General features: G+C 40.1%; 1 protein-coding gene across 1 annotated transcript in view; it reads left to right on the forward strand.

Moving 5' to 3' along the window:
* The window catches only part of ELAPOR2 (endosome-lysosome associated apoptosis and autophagy regulator family member 2), a 48,944-nt gene extending 30,193 nt beyond the window's left edge, over nt 1-18,751 (forward strand). The window contains exons 14-21 of the mRNA XM_063308236.1: nt 980-1,153; nt 4,525-4,714; nt 8,247-8,343; nt 9,454-9,555; nt 11,442-11,568; nt 12,454-12,632; nt 14,169-14,334; nt 16,125-18,751. Coding sequence (XP_063164306.1) covers nt 980-1,153; nt 4,525-4,714; nt 8,247-8,343; nt 9,454-9,555; nt 11,442-11,568; nt 12,454-12,632; nt 14,169-14,334; nt 16,125-16,184 — 1,095 coding nt within the window. The 3' untranslated portion in view covers nt 16,185-18,751. The remainder of the gene's footprint in view (nt 1-979; nt 1,154-4,524; nt 4,715-8,246; nt 8,344-9,453; nt 9,556-11,441; nt 11,569-12,453; nt 12,633-14,168; nt 14,335-16,124) is intronic.
* Nucleotides 18,752-20,924: the final 2,173 nt, after the last annotated feature.

Below are 20,924 nucleotides of genomic sequence, written 5' to 3' on the forward strand. Positions count from 1 at the left end.
AATCAGAGGACTACTGTATATAGAATTTGCATTTAGCTGTCATTTAGCCTTTGATAAGCCTGTGTTTATGCATCTGATCCCTTTAAAAAGCATTAAAAGTCACAATTAAATGTGTGGGTATGTCATTTCACCCTGTCCATCTGTCATAGCCTTTGCAAGAGAGTTGACATTTGATGGTTGAAGATGAACCCAAAGAGATTGTTGAGCCAGAGCAAGATGATCAACATCCTCCTCCTTCCACCCCCCAGTCAGATAAACCACGATTAGTCTGATTAGTAAAAAAAAAATTCTTTTTCATAGAACCCAATTGCATAGGCCACTGAGTTCAGCCTGCTACCTGCTCAGTACAGGAATCTGAATTGAAGCATTCCCAACACACAACCGTCTGCTCGCTTCTTGATCACATCCAGAGAAGGGGAACCTGCCACCTCACTGATAATTGATTCCACTGCCAAACTGCCTTTACTTTAAGGAAGCTTTTCCCTAATGTTCATTTGGCACCTGCCTCTCTGGAACTTAAACCTCTTATTCTGTGTGTTAACTCTAAGGTGACAGAGAATAGGTCTTGATCATCTTCTGTGTGACATCTTTCCAGGGACTGGAACAGAGCTACCATGTTCCTCTTTCCTTCTCATGCCAGAAGCTTTCAAGAGCTCATTCTGGATCATCTCTCTTCTCTTACTGGAAAGAACAGTGGAGCCGATAATAGTCTGACCTTTGGGCAACATCAGATAGGGAACTTTCAGATATTGCTGAGCTACAATTCCCAGTAGGCCCAGCCCCAGCATGGTGAATAAGGAGGAAGGGATGCTGGAGGCTGTAGCTTATGAATGTCTGGAAGGCTGCAGGTATCCCCTTTCTGATCTACCCCACTGTAGTGATTATTTGTTTGATTTGTTTCCTCATAACCTTAGTTTATAACTTGATTTCCTTCACCCTCCCTACAGCTGCTCACTTCTACTTTGTTTTCTTTTCTCAGGACCATTCTGCATGCTATAGTGACTGCATGTTTTCCTATGTCAAGAACAACCAAAGTCTGACTTATGATTTTAGTAGTCTGAGCAGAGTGGGCTCATTAATGAATGGACCAAGCTTTACAGCAAGAGGCACAAAATTCTTCCATTTCTTCAATATCAGCCTGTGTGGACACCAAGTAAGGGTCTGCCTTTTTAAGATCAAAACTATCTGTTGCATGTCAAATATGAGGCAAGGCCTGATTGGACTGATCGGACCTAGGAGGAGTGCCTTCTCTGTTGAAGTCTCTGTTCTTTGTAATGATCTCTGCTCCTGTAATTCAATTGGCTTGACCCTGTTAGCATTTAGGAAGATTCTGAAAACCTGGTTTTTCCCATGGGAGTTGAGCCAGGATGACAGATAAGCCTGTTTTGGGGAGGTAGAATGTGTGTTTGAAGGACTGGACTTTGTTGTTATGTTTGGCTTAGTTCCTACCATGTTGGTTTAATGTCCAATGACCAGAATTGCAATCATGTGAGTTGGGTGGCCATATAAATCCAAACAACCAAACACATAAATAAGACTTGTCATCTTATTGCTATCTCCAACCAACTATTCCACAGGGTACAAGGCAGGATTGGAAGAAGGAAATGGAATAGGGACTGTGTTTGTTGATCAAATTGGTTGATTCTTGACCCTGTTAGCATGATGTATGCTATCAGATCCAGGTAGGGAGTGTGGTTTGGCTAGTGCTGACTGTATTTAATGTGCTGTGTAAACACAACCACAATATGGTAGTCTAAAAATATAGAGTAAATGACCTTAAACATTGCAAGAATGTGGAGAAGAGCTCAAGGATAGTCATTGTGTCATATATTTTCAGTCCTATGATTGATTTTCTTACTAATTTGGTTTGATTCTGGGACCTTTTCTTGTCCAGGTAGGTTCATAGCCTGTTTTCTGCATATTTTCAACCTATGCCAAAGTGTAGCTCAGACAGTTCTTGCGAGCAGAGGCTTGGGACTGTATTTCCTATGGAAACCAGATAGGTTCATCTTTGTCCCTAGGGATTCAGAGATGGCTTCAGTGTCTTGGGATGGATTTGGCCAACTTCAGCTAGTCTTCTGGTTATGACAATTCTGGACTGGGGTACTTAGCCAGTGTAATTGACGCTCTTCTAATTTCTTGTACAGATTACTGCAGTGTTCTGTGCATGGAGTTGTCCTTTAAGTTGTCTCAAAGTTGTAACTAGTGCAAAATGGCTAGATATGTCAGGAACAGCATAAGGTTTTGTAGGACTGGGCAACCAGGTCAAAATGATGGTAATGAAGATTAAAACTCCAAGTGACTGGAGACCCCATAGTTCCTGAATATACCATAACAATATATCTTTGTTAAGATCTACCAACAAATACTTCTTGTATCCTAATGTTGTAAAATGGTACGTTATGTGGAATTGTATGAGAGAGTGAATGTAGCTTTTTGTTGGTGCCAAATTAAGACCCAAGGCATTGCAATGTTACTGATTTTAAATCAGTTGAGTTTGTATGATTGTTTTGTGGTTTTATCTTAAAGTGGGTTAGAAATATTTTCATAAATAAAGAACTGCCCCCACCTGGTATGTCTAGAAGTAGATGGGAACACATTTTTGCCACTTGTTTATGAGAAAGCATAGACAACCAGTACAACAGAAGTGAATGTCCTATTACTGAGTGCCAATTTCCCAATCACATCATTTGGAAGTAGAGTTCCTGATGTAGAATCTCTCCATGATCCACTAGAATAACTATTCTTACCAGATTGGGGAGTGATTCTCAGACTGTGGTCCATGGACCATCAGTGGTCTCTGGAGGTCTACAGGTGGTCCTCTACTACCTCCCTATGTTCACTGCCAGTTAGCTGGTTCATAAAATGAATCTATGATTGAAAATTGAAGTATACAAGTGATAGTATAAATAGCAGTAAAATTTATGAATTGGGTCACTAAAAATCATGAACTCCCATCTTAAAGATGAAAAATGAAAGGATGAAGTGTTTCTTTTTTAACTGGGTGATTGGCACATTTTTGAATGCTTATTTGGTGGTCAACAGTTGTAAACATTTTGAGAAATACAGGTACGATGCTGTTAGATTTGGGCTACAAAAACCAGATAATTACAGAAAACTTTAATTCTCTGCTACCATCTAGTGGTTGTCTGGTTTTTTGCAGCCAGGATTTGGTAGCCATATTATTATCAAAATTATCTCTTTTTACTGTTCTTCTCACTGTCAACTCATTAAAGTAGCCACATCGATAATGTGGCTGTTAAAACAGCTGCATCTTTGTTGTCTTGAAACCTGAGAAGAGAATGGCTATTTTAAAGAATAACATGAAAACACTTTTGATTAGAGTTTCGAGATTCTCATTCCAGAACAAAATCTTTGCAAATATTGTTAATCATGTTGAATATGTGTTCCCTTTTCTGGCAGATTTAACACTCAGATTGAACAAGATCTGCTCTGCTCTGTAGCAGGGATATTCCCTTCACGAAATGATTTCTCATTATCTAATATCAATCATGAAACAGATCCAGGAAGCATTGTTTCCTGTTTTACTGGTCCCATTTATACCATCCCATGGCAATATCTGGACGTTTTATACCTCTATCCTATTTTTAGTCACTATGTGATAGTTTATTGCACTAGATGGCACCCACTGACATCTAGTTATTTAGGGAAAAAATGAAAATGGCCAAAATCTATTAAGATGCACAATGTCTATATTCTCAGATGAGTTCTCTTGAGAGTTTGACTATTTTTATTTTTTTAAATTATTTTTTGATGGTCATGACATTGTGCAAAATGGCACATTAGTGCTCACCATAGGAGCAGCTGGCTGAAAAATGGCACCAAACCAGCTAGGGAGCAATAGCATCAAAGAACACTTGAAAAGGTGAATATTGGTGCAAAGTGTTCTTGGGAACATTTGGAAATGTTCACCATCCCAATTGGCATTTTCAGTGTGAAGATTAAATTGGAAAAATATGCCGTAGTATGCTGTTCTGTTTTGTTGCAGTTATTGTGAAGTGGCAGGACATTCTCACATATTTAAAAATTATACAAAATCTGGCAGTATTTGTGCAGTAGGAAGAATACATCCATCTATATGCAAGACTCGTGAGGTTTATAGCTACTGTGTAGTGACACAGTATGGATGTTCCATACTGAAATATACCAAGCACGCTTCTGGTGCTATTCATTAAAGTTGCTGTATCCATTCTTTTCTCATTCTTCTAAATCACTGGTAAGTGGCCATATCATTATCTAAAAGCCAAATTACACCTCATTGTGCTGTGCAAGAAAGCAACGTGATTCCTAGCAACCTCTCTCTGGCTTTCTGATTATCTGTGAAGGAATCACCGTGTTTCTTTCACAGCAGCCGCTCCATTTTGGCAGATCACTTCCTGAATTGGTCGGCTAATTAGCATGAAATTGTAGTGAGAAGTGTCAGACCTCTGGTTTGAAATATGTTAAGACATTTATCATGAAAGCCACTTGCACATCCTTTTTTTCTCCTTTTAACGTCCACAGGGAGAAAAGAGAGCAATTTGTGCAGACAACATAACTGATATCACTCTGAAGGATATGGTTGCTGAGTCAGAAGATTATTCCAATGTTGTGAGGGCTTTTGTGTGCCAGTCAACCATCATCCCACCTGACAGCAAGGGTTTCCGCACTGCTTTGGCACTTCAGTCCAACAGCCTGGCTGACATGTTCCTTGGTAATCTTCTGCTTGCTCTGATACAACAGTGAACAGCAATAAAGCTGAGACAGAGGGGAATATGATGTCATGGCGCCTAACCCAACGGAATGGTTATTTGCAGAACCCTGAGGATTTGCCATGGGCTGTTTTAACAGGTCTAAAGACCTGTGTTCCATCAAGGATGGTATTGATAGAACAAATGATACCACTCTGACTAAAATAGGAGCTGTGGCATGGTAATATATGCTTTCCATCATGACCAAGAGAGAGCAAAGTCTTCTTTGGCTTGTATAGGATCAGTTTTGATCTTGGCAGGAGCTAAGGTATTGAATTTGCTTAATATTTGAATGGGAGACTATTAAGAAATCCCAGGGCTGTAGGCTAGATTTCATTGCTGGAGGAAGGTAACGGCAGATCATTCCCTTATTATTGCCAAGAAAACTACTCAAACATATCCATTTAGTCAGCAGGAGTTGAGATTGATTTATGGGATTTATCTTCACCTTTCCATTCCATTGCTGCACCTCAAAAGAATCCTGTATTGCTGTTTTTGTCCTTCCCCCCTCCCTCAAGGGGTGTAGGTGGGTTGCCTTTCTTGAATCTGGAAACCATTTCTCAGGTTCCCACTCCATGATCAAATCCTGATTCCCCATTCCCCATGGCCATCATGGTAGATGCAGAAAGTACTATTGAGATTTAATACTATCTGCATAGTAGACTTCCAGGTTGGAGCGTCAACCTTTTGAGATGTTCCTCAAGCTTGGAGATACCCCATCCCCTTCTATAATATGTTGGATAGCAGTTCTGGAAACTGTATCTTACAATGATGCAAACATTCTCCTTTTACAGAACTATCTTATTTCTGATAACTTTGTACAGGACATGAAAATTTCGTACATGAAAATCTCTGTTTGGTTAACCAACCGATTTTTTTAAGTTAAAGCTTTATTAATTTTTTTTCCAGTGTATACATAAAAACTACAAGAAACGAATTAAAGAATACTACCAAAAAAAAAAGAACTAAAAAGTATGAAAATACAGAGGAATACTATGTACTACATACATAATGTTTCATCGCTTGGATTTTTTATTCTTTATTCTTTATTTCTATTTATTGTATTTTTTACTGTATTTTACTTTTTGTATTATTGTGATGGTTTCAATCGCTTGTTGTGAACCGCCCGGAGGCCTCCGACAGGAGGAGATGGGCGGGGATAAATTAGATAGATAAGATAAATAAAATAAATAATAAATAATGACTTCCAACTTTCTAGAAGATACACATAACTCGATATCAGTCTCTTAGTCTAATTTAAACTGAAATAAACATTACTTCTATAAAGCATTTCCATTCTCAACATAACATTTCCTCTGAAACAAACAATTTTTCCCTTGAGAAGAATATATAAAGAAAATGTTTTTATAACATAATTTTCCCCTAATAAACAAACAATCAAATATTATCCTTCTTCACTACAATTGTACGCCTCTGTATCTGCTAAAATAAAAAAGGGATAAAACCTATCTACATTTCATTTATATTATTTAAAAAAGCAAACACATCCACCAAAAAGAAACCATCCTGACAAACTTATTTATACAGTTAACCAAAGCATTTATATAGTTATTGTATCTCGACCATTACGTATTTAAACAATAACCTTATTAATATCCTTTTACCTAAAATAAATTAACTGTCCCCAAAACAAAAACATCTGTCTAGACCTTTAAAAGACAGTTCTAATAAACACAATTAAACAATTAACCCACTTCATAATAAACTAAGGCATTTACTTATCTCATGGTTGCACAGAAGGCTTTCACCTTGCAAACTTCAAATTTGACCTGCCTTGTGAAGTCCAACTCATCTTCAAGGACCTTCCATCCCTTGAGGCTTAAATCTTGTCTTTGGTCTCGATATTCCAGGAATGCAGCCATTTCCATTCCCTTTACGCCCAAAGCTTTTCCTTATTCAAAATTGACATTTCAGAGGTGAATTTTCCTCCTATAGTCTTTTGATATATAATAAAATTGCAAGCAGTTTCATTTCCTTCAGGTCTTTAGAGCTCCTAAACCGAGCATGGATGATGTGACCACTGATTTTAAGTATTAATACAGTAATGCATTAAAATCAGTTGGTTAATTGGACTTCTGGTGGGGAATTGGCAACTTGAGATGTGTCTCTGTGATCTCTATGGTAGACTGGGCAGCATGGACTGTTTTTGGCTTTGAGACGTTAATACTCATTTTCTTCTTTAAAACAGGGACATTATTCTCTTTTTTAAAATAAGAACTTTGTTAAATTTCAAAATATAGCTAAAATACAAAATAGAAATTACAGAAAAGCTAGAAGATAGAACTAAGAAAAAAGAAAAAACTGTAAAAGTGAAAATAGAGAACAGAAACAGAAAGTGACTTCCAACTTTCTCCAATATGGATATAGATACAATTAGAAATGTGATCTCTTATCATTAATTAAATCGTATTAACATTAGTTCTATTAAAACAAACCATTTAAGGAAAAGATGGCAACCCTGCCTCCCGGTTGCTAGCTTACCAGTCGATTGTGAAATGCTGTTTTGTGGTCTTCTGGCTGTGACCAGCTGTCCAGAGAACAGTTGGGGCAATTTCTGGGGTTCTCCTTAATCTGAGAACACTTCTGGACTCTAAGGAGACCTGCCCGAGCCCAAAAAACAGTCTGTGCTGCCTGGTCTACCTTGGAGATTGCGGAGACACTTCTCAAGTTGCCAATCCCCCACCAGAAGTCCAATTAACCAACTGATTTTAATGGATTACTGTAATAATACTTAAAATCAGTGGTCACATCATCCATTCTCAGTTTAGGAGCTCTAAAGACCTGAAGGAAGTGAAACTGCTTGCAATTTTATTATGTATCAAAAGCCTACCCTTTATGTTAGAAGAAAAACCTTTTAGTATTTTTGTTTTTGTTTTTTTTAAGTTTTCTATACTTAATTGCTAACAAATTAGACTCCAAATTACTTTTAAAAGTAAGCTTCCCTTATTCCACATGCCTCTATTGCTTAAGGGGTATCATTACAGATTTATCCATTGAAGCTTCAGAGCTTAGTTGGTTTAACTAAGTAATGTTCATAAGCATCTTCCCTTCTGTAAGCCAAAATCTATTCATTCACAAAACATTCGCAAAAATATAGCTGTTCCTCGTAAAGTAAAGCCTTGATTGAGTTGAATTTGACTCTTGGTTACTATATTCATGTCCTTTTTTTGGCAGCAATAAACAAATAGTTTGCCACCACTTTCTTCTGGGACGTTTTTCAACTTCCAGTCTAGTCTAAATGCAGGCACACCTTTAATTCTTCCACATAGTCTTGGGGATTTTTATAAGAAACCAGAAGATATATCAAGTTTTGAAACATCTCTGTGTGGCCTTAGACAAATTGCATGATAACAAATCAGACGTCTTTGCTTGATAACGTCTTGTGGACTATATATTCACCCTCAGTAAAAGAATATTTCCCTCCCAACTCCCAATAAATTCTTTCAGGGAATGATTTTCTTTTCTTCTTTGCAGGAGCAACTGTTGAGACTACACTGGAAAATATTAATGTTAAGCCAGAAATGTTTGAGCATTCTGAAAGAAAGATACCTGATGTGCATTTCTATTACAAGTAGGTAGAAGAATAAATCACCTGATTCTTTGTACACCTTTACTATCTACAGATGGAACGTAAACATTCAAGAGAAACTTACATTATTACCAAGGACCAAAGTTAAATAGTCAGGAGTCGCCATAACTTATTTGACCATGTGTGTTATAGCCTCACTAATTCCATGCTATCTTTTTTCTCTCTGGCTATGTTCTGTTTGGCATTACATGAAATATTATATATGTGCTTCATGTCCTTTTTCCATAGGATTCAGCTGTTCTTCCCAGTCAACTAATTCTATTCTTGTTCTTTGTATGATTACATTTGGAAAGTGATTGGGGAAATAAACTGCTTCATGGCATGGTTAAAGAACATTCTGCTCCCTAGAATAGCCTTGCCCAGTCTGTTGCTCTAGCTGAGAATTCTGGAACTTGTAGTCTCAACCCAGCTAGAGGCCACATGGTTGGGAAAAGATGCCTTGGGTAGTGGGAGTTAGTGGAAAGTTAGACTGGGAGATTGCACCCTTCAGACTTCTCCCTTGGCCCCACTCCAGGTTTTCAGAAATATTTATCATTAAATGTGCATTCACCTTTACTGCCAACTCTCAAATAGCTTGGAACAGCTATTTGAGTGTTTCTCAACCTTGGCCACTTGAAGACATGTGGACTTCAACTCCTAGAATTCCCCAGCCAGCATGGGACAAGGTTGAGAAACACTGGGTTGGAAGCTAAGCAAGGTTGGATCTGGTTAGTCCCCAAATGGGAGACAGGGCTGTAGGCTAGACTGGGAATATATAAATATAAATATAAATAATCTGGAAGAATGCAATGGCAAGCCATTTCCATGCTGTTACCAATAAAACTGCTTGGATGTGTCCATGAAGCCACCAACGGTCAAGCTTGACTCAAGGCTATCTTTACCTTATTGCCAAATCTCAGAGTTGCTATGACAAAAACTGGCAATAACTTCCTAAAGCATCCATCCAAAGCTTGATTTGCAGTTGAGAAAATCAAGAAGAGCATGGGAGAAGACAAGAAAAATGAAGCCATTAAAACACCTCATTTTTCACTGGTAGAGGCAGAGCTGTCTATCTGCATAACATCGTGAATTCTTTATCTCATTTCTACACAGGTCTTCAGGAGTTACAGCCACTTGTGAAAACGGGCGTGCCTCTGTTGTGACAATGAGGTGCAACCCCACAAAACTTGGCCAGGGAGAAATTTCAGTTCCCAGGTATATGTTATGATCAGAAACACAGGTAGAGACCTGTCATTAGATCTCCCTCTTCCTGAACAATTTAATATGTTTCTGATTCATTTGCAATTCTGTCAATATGTTATCAGAAGAACCACCTCCATATTTGATTTCATCTTCACTTTAGGTAAAATCCTGAGCAGGGGTTCCCAACCTTTTAGTGCCATGGACCCCTTGAAAGTCTGGCAGAACCTATGGGGCCCTTCTCAGAAAACTGTATTTAATGGCATAAAATAAAATACATGGATATAGACTGTATTACAAAGGAAACTAATTATGCTCAAAAAAGGTTATCAAAATATTACAAATAATTCAAATAATTTTAGAGAGTGAGATCTATTGAAGTTAGCAAACATTTGGAGCCATACATTACTTTGTTGCCTACGCTCATTACAGTTAATCCTCAACCTACGACCGTTTGAAGTTATGAGGGTGCTGAACAAATGGTGGTTACAACTGGTCCTCAGAGTTCCGGCCGTCCCAGCACTCCCATGGTCACATGATTGCTGCCTGGGTGCTTGGCAACCGGTTTGCACTTATGATTGGTTGCAGAGCTCCGCAGTCACATGATCAGCATTTGCGACCTTCCCTGCCGGCTTCCCCAGAAAGTCAGTGGAAGCCAGCAGGGAAGGTTGCAAGTCACTGGGGCAAGTCTCCCCCACCTGCACACCCTCCCCAGCCCCTCTGCATTTGCACTGGGCTAGCCATTCACACATCCTCCCAACCCTCGCCATGCCTCTTGCACACCCCCTCACACCATCATGTACCCTCCCTGACCCTTGCTGCACCTCTCATGCACCCCCTTGCACCCTCACGCACCCTCCCCAACCTGTGCTGCACCCTCGCGCAGCCCCGCTCACCCCCTCGCTCCCTCCCCCACCCAGCAGCAGCCACCTACCTGCCTGCCAGCCTGTGACTTGCAACTTCCTGCCGTCTTCCCTACTGACTTTGCTTGTGGGAAGCTGGCAGGAAGTTGCCTTGCCTAACAACTGGGGGATTTGGTTAATGATGGCAACTGGGACGGCAGAGATTGCTGTTGCTAAGTGATGTGGTTGCGCTATACAACCGCATTGCTTAATGACGGAAATTCTGGTCTCAATTGCTGTCATAAGTCGAGGGCTACAAATTTCAGTGAGAAGTTAATGAAAATAAAGTTGTAACTTCTTCCCCATCCAAGTTCACCAACACCCTGAAATCTATCCATAGACCCACAAGGATCCATGAATGCCATTTTAAGAACCTCTGCTCTACAATATCATGTTCTTTTTCTCCTTCCTAACAAATTTCACTCTTAATCTGTAGAATTTTTGTTCATTTGTTCACCTAGAGAGGATCTGCTGAATTTGACCTGTAGTTTAGGTTGGACTGCGTGATACCAAGTGAGACCTCTTATATAGTTCCCCTAATCCTAAATCTTATCTATCTGTAAACTAAGCTATAAACAGTGTATGGATTGATGATTGCAAAATAACAGCCTCTGAATGAATCCAGATGTTCCTGCTGCTAACTCAGAATCAAAAAAGGAGGAGAAGGCTGTGTGTTGGAGATCTGAATTTGAAACAGCAGGTTCCCTTGTTAGAGGATGTGCTGAAAGCATGCTGAGTAACCAAGTAGAAGACACATCCCATTAAATAAGTAGAGTGCTCATAATATATTTATCTTGGATGCAGGAGATGAATTTAGCAACAGACTATTGTTTTGCATTTTTAGAACACCATTAATGGCCAATTTGGCAATGTGTGTGCTTTTGTGGGAGCATGCACTGGTGGTGCTATGGGGCACCAGCCTCTTTGAGAACGAATTAAATTAACAACTTTCTTTCTTCTGAATGCATCACTCTAACCCACCCAGCATTTCTCCTCTAGTTCTTGTCCTGCAGGTACTTGTGATGGATGTGTATTCCACTTCTTGTGGGAAAGTGCGGGAGCTTGTCCCATGTGTACAGAGCAGGACTATCATGAGATTGAGAGTGCTTGTAAAAAAGGACACCAGGTAATTTGCTGGTTATGTACTGAGGTGTGGTGGGTTGAAAAAGTTTCAGTCTATAAACAGAAAGGAAAAAGAAGGGAGGGTGGGTATGGATGAATGCTATTTGGTATCTTGAATTCAAAAGAAATGGTGAGAAATTTGCCAGCCCTCTTGAACGTGTCCTAATAGTCCACAGGGTATAAAAGAATGCATGGATGATGAAATTATTATTGTTTGCAAACAACAAGCACTAGGTGTTCCATTCAAAGATTCTTGCAGAAAACCGTGGGATTGGGCTGGCCCAGACAGCAAAGTACTGCTTAAGCAAGAAGGCATCTTCAGCAACATGCAGATTAATTCTACCTGTAGAATAGTGTTTCTCAACCGTGGGCACTTGAAGAGGTGTGGACTTCAACTCCCAGAATTCCCCAGCCAGCAAGGCTGGCTGGGGAATTCTGGAAGTTGAAGTCCACACCTCTTCAAGTGGCCAAGGTTGAGAAACACTGCTCTAGAAGAAATATCTTGAGTATGAGCTCTTGCTTTAGAAACAACACAGATGGGTAAACTAAACGAGCTCTGGAACAAGGAAGAGAGAGAACAAACACACCACTAGTTGTATCCTTGTCCTAACTACTTACTTATAGTGGAGTTACTTGTCCCTGGTGGAAGTCACAGACTTAGGTTGGCTTAGGACCTGAGGTTCCTAGAGTAACGGTTCACTTTGTTACTAAAATATTTAAATAAAAACATATATACATGCATGTAGATACAGTATTTCTTACGCCACATGGTTAGTTTAGCCTGCATGGAATTGACTATGTCAGTTCCATAGAACTGAACGGAATTGTCTCCTAGGAAAATCAGATGTATAAGATTCATTCTCTCTCTCTTTCTCACATGCTTGCCTAGGAAACCTTGTATGTCTGGAACGAACCAAAGTTATGTATAAAAGGGGTTTCCTTGCCTGAGAAAAAGATCATAATCTGTGAAACAGTGGATTTCTGGCTGAAAGTTGGTGCAGGGGTTGGTGCTTTCACAGGCGTCCTGCTCGTTGCCTTAACTTGCTATTTCTGGAAGAAGAACCAGAAGTGAGTCCTGCGTGTCCTTTTAAGGAGATCCCTAGTCGATCGGCAGATTTTCTGTAGTTAAATTCACCTGTCATTTTGGGATACTGTCTTTCTCTGACTCTTTGAATACTTTCTAGATCTCTTGTTCACAGTGGGCAGTTGATGTCCACCATAGACTGCTTGGACATGAACGTAAACATCTCAGCCCTGAATCAAGAGCGTGGCCATCTTTTACTTGCAGCCTTTAAACTCCCTCCCCCTGCCCTCCACTGCCCCTCCTCAAGTCAACACAATTGTGTCTTGCATGACACAGGACAGGACCCATTTTCAAAAGTTGTTCGAATCATCCTGGGAAAGATTCCTGCTTTCCCAAAACCGTACATTTACTCAATAGTGGGCATAGCTGGAATAATGAATTCAGGGCCTGTATGATAAAGCGAAAGGAATATAGGTCACAACCAAGGCTGTTTCATGCTGTTTGGAACAATGGAAGGGTATAAAGCAGTGTTTCTCAACCTCAGGACCTTTAAGATGTGTGGACTTCAATTCCCAGAATTCCCCAGCCAGCATGCTGGCCGGGGAATTCTGGGGGTTGAAGTCCATACATCTTAAAGGTCCTGAGGTTGAGAAACACTGGTATAAAGGACCTCTGTGATCCTTTGGATGCTGGGCACTTACTGTATGCTTAGCCTAGGAAACATCTCTGCCTGAGGCTTAGCAAAATTTCAGGCTAGATTAGACTGGACAGTGATTGCTTGACATAACAGACCTCCTCTTGTACTCTAATACAAGGGTGCATACATCCCATCACACCCCTTGTACGAACCCCAAGAGCCTACAGAAAGGGTAGAAAAAAATATATGTCTCTCTCTTTCTTTGTGTTTTTGGAGAGCGTTGAGATATTTGAGGAGTTTCATGCGTGCATCTGTTTATCCCTTTCCCCCAAATTAACTATCCCAAGCAGGAATCCCCCCTTTTTCAGTCTTCCCTCATTAAGAAGTAATAAGAGCCAAATCCACAAGGGAACAAAGTGGGACACTATGCTGAGAAGGTCTCACCATTACTGAAGCCTTGCAAAAATGGTATTAGTTACTTGGAAGGGGAGGGGAGTGTCATTTGCAACCTGGTTGTAACAGTAATTTCTCCAGACAGCTTGGTTTGCTTCCTTCCATTCTGAGAGACAGTCTGTCCTCCCATTGGTGAAGAGTCCCATTGGCCCACCTCCCAATTCCTGATTCCCCACTATTGGTTTGGCACATTACCTTGCTAAGGAGCCAAACTGCAGGGTTCTTGTAGTCTTCCACCACCAGTTATACAGGAGATGGAGGAACGGCCCCTGAGAAACATCCAAAAAGTCATTGGACTTGTGATACGTGACTACATTTGCGTTGCCTCATTTCCAAGTCTGGTAAACAACACAACTTTTCATTGTCAAGTTTTGCTTAATCGTATTAAGCAATCTATCTGAAGAATCTTTCCTTATCTTGCTCTTCGATACATTCCGATACGGTCTGCGTAAGTTGACAACGTTGCCCCTGTCTGTATTGATTCCCACAGATTAGAGTATAAATATTCTAAACTGGTGATGACAGCCAATTCGAAGGAGTGTGAACTTCCTGCGGCCGATAGCTGTGCTATCATGGAAGGGGAAGACAATGAAGAGGAAATAGTGTATTCCAATACACAGTCGTTGTTAGGAAAACTCAAGTCACTGGCCACTAAGGTAAGTGTGGGAGCCACAAGAGATGATTCCTAAAGAATAGCTGTGATCCAAAGGCAGCACTTCTATCTGGTCCTCTGAATTGTCATTGGAAAGAAAAACAGGGGAATAAGTTAATAGGAAATTTTGGGTGGGATACCAATACAGACATCATTATCTGAATCTTTCACAGATAAGGCTGGTTATTGCACACAGTGCAAGCTTTATTATTATTATTTTTCCTTACTGTGCAAATCTTGTCCCCACTTCTCTTGATTTTTCCCTCTTGCTCATTGGTTTTTCCTTTTTAACTCAAGGGACATGAAAATCTTCCTTCATGTAAAATTACGACGTCCCTATCTCTCTGAACTTCAAAGCGGCTTCCAGAAAATGTTTAAAAAGCTAGTTAAAGTTTAAACAATAAGCATATTGAATGGAATGTTTTAATAAGGACCGCGTGAACTGAATAAAAAGTAGTGCTTGAAAGACAATTTTTTTCCCTCTGTGTAGGATGGGTGTGCAAACTAGATATAAAATGGAATACATAGAAACTCAGCCATTTTCACCTCTGCTATATGTGAGGTTAGATAATTAAATCCAGTTTCTTATTTCTTGGATCATCTCTCCCTTTCAGATAATTTGAATAGATAAAATGCATCCTACCTTTTTTTTTATTCTATTACATCAGGATGGCCAACCTTCTGACCTTCTGAAGGAGGAGGCAGGAGGCCACCTGATGATGCTGTGATGTCACGGGAAGAGACATGAGCAAATCATTTTTGATTGCTTTTTAGCCTTTGTGGGTGGGGAATGAAAGCAATGCCATTCCCACCCTTAAGCCACTGGGTTGTGCAGTGCTTCACGTTTGATTTGGAAGGGATGCTTTGGGACATCAGAAAGGGCAAATGCAGCATGTGTCCACCACTCCTTAAAGCCCGCTTCTGGAATCTTCTTAATGTCTGCTTCTGGAATCGTGTAGCTGCAGTAGAAACCTTCTTGCAACACCTATGTGATCCAGGAAAGTGACATGGTTGCTTTAATGAGTCGCAGACCAGCACTGCATTTGTGCTTTCGTGTTTTGCTGTAGTTGGACCTCTGATGTTCATACCATCATGTGTCTCGAGAAGCCAGCCTCTGGCCAAATGCATACAGTTCAGCAGCAGTCCAAAAATTACAGATAGGCAGATGCTGTGTTCACATCATTTGCTTATCCAGGGAGACTTGGCAGCTGTATTCACACCTTTTTGGTGGTGGTGGGGGACTGTTTATTTTGATTTTGGATTTGTGTGGTTTAGTATATTTGTCATATGTAGCCTGTCTGATTAGTTTATGATAAAATGTATTGCATGAACTCATAAAATTGGATAATTCACTAACCAAGTGCAGCCAATGCCTATATAAATGTTTGTGATGGATTTAATATGTTTGTAAATGATTTGGCCTGGAAGCTAGTCAAGCTGGGGCCTGGTTAATACTTGGATGGGAGACCACCATGGAATCCCAGGGCTGTAGAGTAGCCAGGAAAGCTAAAAAAGCATGCCAGAAAAAGGCAGTTGCAAATTATTTCCATATCATGGCTAAAAGAGTTACATAGTGGTGTCTATGAAGTCACCAGGAGTCAAATTGCAAATCTGACTTGAAGGGGACAGTTTTTGTTATACTGTATTTTCCATATGATTTGTAGTCTTACTGAAACCATATTTCTTTGATGTTAGTGGGTACTTCAGCTCAATTTGTCATATTTGGGCACCTTTTGCTCAATTCTGTTGGGTGGACCAGTGATGACCTTCAAACGCTTGTCTTTTGTAATCCAGGAAAAAGAAGACCGCTTTGAATCTGTCCAGCTGAAATCCTCCAGATCTCAAAATATATGAAGATTCGGTTTTCCCTTTGAGCCCGATTTCTATTGCCAGGGGACCAATTTTTCAACTTGTGCTGGCCCACATCTGAGGGTGGCTTACTGTGAGAAATGTTGAGCGATCCCAGGTGGACAAAGAAAGCAGCAGAGAAAGAGAAGAAAAAAGAAGACACTGCCTTATTGTGACACTAAGTTGCCAAAAGCATTTGGCATCCTAAAGCTGGGGTTCTCTAGCCATTTGCATCCTAAAGCTGGGGTGAACCTCAACTCAGGGAGTGAGGAAGCATGAACAGTGTATCCCTTTGTGTTGGCTCCAGAGGCAGAAAATCTGCATGTCAACTCCCTGAATGTAGCAAGAAATTAAGAAACGTACAGTTTCCTGCCCTCCCTGCCCCCTCTATTCCCACTTCTGTTCCAGATGTTGCTTACTCTGTCCTGAGAGAGAGGTCATACCTGACGAGGTGGAAACCTACCTGCACATTGTTCTGGCATGGCCGATGCTTCTTCTTGGTATCCCTGAAGTTCCCTGCTGTCACAGAAATGAAACTGCTTGTGTTTTAGAACGTTTTCTCAGTGCCGTGACCAGACTCTGTTGATGTGCTGTGGTTGCGGCATTGAGTTTTCTTCTTGGAATTGAAACATCGATCAATACTTGAAACAGAAGAACTGTGGATGGTTCCAGTTGCATCTTTGAAAAGGTTTCTTTCTAATCTTTGGAAAGGAACGTACTTGTCATAGAAAGGGGTGGGGTCTTGCTTAAGATTGGGGATCTAGTTTCCCACCCACAGAATTGGCTTCTCTAGTTGCAGATGTATCCAGTACACGGTCGCACGCAAGAGTTGGATCACTCAAGGATAAAGATGTCATTCCCTACATGGTTAACCAGAAGGGCACCCCTCTGTGTTCAGTGGGACTTGTCCCCTAACAAGAATGCTTGGCAGTGCTGCATGGTCAGAGATTTGTGTCAGCTTACACATGCACCCAAACTACCCTATTGGCTTTATACAAGCCCCTTCTGATGGAGGTAACTTTCCCCAAGATTTTGGTTATTTTACTTACACCTTAAAAAGGAATCCTATGCATACTCTTCAAGGGTTGGTTAGTAGCGTAGAAAATGGGACTGTAGGGACATGGGTTGGTAATGAGGAATTAACTGCCTTCATGCAGGCTCATTTCAAGCACTGATTGCACATGGCTACTGAATGTAAGAAATGGCCCTTCTTAATGTTAACATTCATCTGAACATTTAGATGCTTGAAGACCATGTTGGGTATATGCACATATTTCTAGATCTAGAGGGAAATAATCAGTGCAAATTGGGCTTCAAGAAGAAATGATATAATCCTATTTCCCTGCACACTTCTTCCTTTTTCAGAGTTACTTTTTTCTGTATGATTTTAGACATCACAGTCAGTCTGGGGTACCCTCCATGTTGTAGAAGAAGTAACATTCAAACTGACACAGAGTCAACAGTTGGGTATAAAAGCTGTGGGTGTGAAAGAGAAGGGAAGCAGGATTAACTTGGACCATGTTCACCATAAGAGCTTCCTATTGTTGCAGAATCATTTTCCTGCAGGTGAGAAACCACGGGCTAGAGGTACCACGGTGGCATTTCAGGCCTGCTGTGGCCCTTGGTTCTTGTATCGACCATCACCAATGTGAGAAATCAGCCATAAGGATTTCATATAATCTTCACATTTTCAGAATTTCCAACATAATGGCTATTGATGCAAAATAAATATTCATCAGTATAAAACTAGGGAGATAAATTCTATGAGAGATACAGTATCTTTTATAAATGTATAGTTAAATTATGGATGAACTGTGAACTGGGATTTTTAATGAGTTCTAATAAGTTCTAAAAATGGTTCTAATGAATTTTAAAAATATATAGCTGTATGTATAACATAAAGCACTGAAAAATAAGTGAGAGTAGTGAGGTTTTTTTTTTAAAGAAAAAAAAGCCATTTACTTGCTGGGTTTTTATGGTAGACATTGATTAATAATCTGTCTCTGAATGAAACCAAATCTGAAACTGTATGCATTCTGAATAATTATCCTATAGTCCCAAAACAGGATTTTGAAGATTTACTAATCTTTCATATGAGAAAGATAATTAAATTTACCAAATCTGCTACAAACAGTTGGAGAATGTAGGATTTCTCTTTTTTTGTGTCTGTGGTCATAGAAATTCAGCGAGTGTTTGCAATTCCTCATTGTTAAAATTGCATTATGCTTCACCCCTACATACACAGGCACAGAAAAGATGTGAAACAGCACATTTTCTTACATTTGAATGCTTGAACAAAACAATCTTGTGCATTTTTACTCGGAAGTATGCTGCATGGGTTTCAGTGGGACTTACTCCACAGTAGCTATGCACTGGATTATAATTAGAAGGCCATTTTGTATATTTTGTGCAGCAGTGGTCCATAAGCTTTTATATATTTATTTGCAGTAACTGTTTGGGACATTGCTCTTTATTAGATAGGAGATGAGGTATTACTGTTTCTTTGTGGAATGCCTAAGGGGCATCCTTCTTGGTGTAAACCAGTGTTCTTCAACCTTGGCCACTGTAAGAAGTGTGGACTTCAACTCCCATGGCTGGCTGGGGAGTTCTGGGAGTTGAAGTCCACACATCTTAAAGTGGCCAAGGTTGAGAAACACTGGTGTAAACGATGTAAGCTGGCCCTTTGAATAATTTTGGTGACTGCATTGCCTGCATTGCTAAAAATTAGAATGGGGTATTTTGAAATCTGGGCCAAAGCAATTAGGCGAATAATTTCTCCAAATTTCTTCAACGGTATCTGAAGAGCAGGGCTTTCCTAGGGAAGTGACAGCAGCCCAGCTGTGCTGCTAAGGAAAAGAAACAGCATGGGAAGGGAAGTTCCCTCCCCATGGTGCCTTCTCATAGGATTAATAGAACTTTATTGTGAACCGCCCAGGGTCCCCCGTGCAGGGGAGATGGGCGGTCATAAAAATATGATAGATAGATAGATAGATAGATAGATAGATAGATAGATAGATAGATAGATAGATAGATAGATAAATTCACTTGCAGTGTGGGAAGAGTGTGAGGTTGCCACCACCACAGGAGAGATTATTTTAAAATAAAAAATTAGGAGCCTTTGACTGTCAAATAGAAGAACAGCACACTCCATCCAGCACAATTTTATTCTCCTTTGAAAGAAATTCTGAAACCAGGTTGTTCTTCATCAAATAGAACTTGCAGAAGAATGTTCAGAAACATTTCCCTGCCTGGCACCACCTACCACAAATTACTGTTGTGTCATTTGCAACTGTATCTGTGAACCAGACTGGTTCATAAATTGGGTTCACTAGGTCAGGCTCTGAATCTTTTCCAGATGAAAGGCCAGCTTCCAGTGTGGCAAAGACCCCAAGTGGGGCATCCTCTAGAGTGCTGGGCTGGTGGCAGAGAGGGTGGACCTCTAGTGTGTGGCTTCTCAACCAGGGTTCCGTGGCATCCTCGGGTTCTGCGAGAGGTCACTAGGGGTTCCCTGAGAGATCACGATTTATTTAAAAAAATATTTCAAATTCGGGCAACTTCACATTATGGAGATAAGTTTCATTCTTTAGTTCAAGAACACTGTTAGTGCATATATCCAGGCCTGCCCATGAAACGAATATAATAATTTTGTGACTTCTGGCCTACATTTGAGCCTGAATGTGCAGGGGTTCCCTGAGGCCTGAAGAATATTTCAAGGGTTCCTCCAGGGTCAAAAGGTTGAGAAAGGCTGCTCTAGTGAATGGGAAAGCTTGCCAAGCCAGAGGTTCCTCCTAGCTGTCCTTGTTTATATCAATTTTCACCAACTTTAGTCCTTCTTGCAACTTGTTCCAGTCCTAATTATGGATATACTGTTTGGAATGAAGATAGTTGAAGGTAGTACTACTTGAAAGGATTCTGATGTGAGAAGACTGCTATATATAGTCATTTCTCTAGATGTATTGGATGATGTCTGTTTTTGTAATATGGAGTCATGTGGTCTGTTTATATTGAATCAGACTGTAGGCTCATCCATCTAGCCTTTTTTTTTTTTTATTACTCTCTCTCTCTCAGTGCTTAGCCTGAGAGGGGTGATAGCTGCGGAAATGTTTCATGTACAGTTTGCCTGTAGTTTCCAAAATAACCATTCAGTCTGGATTTGGTGCACTTTTCTTTCTTTTAAAATGGGATGGCCATCCCTGTTGTGTCCCAGTGCCTTAAATTTCTCAGAATACTGTTGTATTTTGCTAAACCTTGTGATTTTTAGTAATATACTGGTATACATGATTTTGATTCCAAGTGGATAGTTATATTGTGATTTATTTTTTTTTTTTGCTTTTTCTCCTGAACCTCTTCACAGCCTTGTAGGAATAGCATTATTTTATAGTTGTAAACAATCTCCCAAGATTGGGTTGGTTAGGACTTTGACAGTCTGCTATCCTTATTTGGAAGGATCTGTTTCTCTGTTCTGCTTTTTTAAGTTAGAAATTGCCACTGGAGCTGCTGAAATTTGCAAAGCTGGCTCTGGATTCATTAGAGTAAAATCCCAGACCTATGCGCTCCTTTTTAATTTATTGCCATGTGTTCTTTTGAGAAGGAAGCAAAGTCTATGCATCAAAATGTTTGAGTATGGTTTAAAGAGGGAACCATGTTTTTTTTCATTCCTTCATTCCTTCCTATTTCTAAGAAACACCAGGCTGGCAGTAATTCATGATGGGCTGAAATTTGGATGTGGGGCAGATTTGTGCTTTT

This window comes from Candoia aspera, chromosome 7, assembly GCF_035149785.1.
Source record: "Candoia aspera isolate rCanAsp1 chromosome 7, rCanAsp1.hap2, whole genome shotgun sequence".
Taxonomy (NCBI): domain Eukaryota; kingdom Metazoa; phylum Chordata; class Lepidosauria; order Squamata; family Boidae; genus Candoia; species Candoia aspera.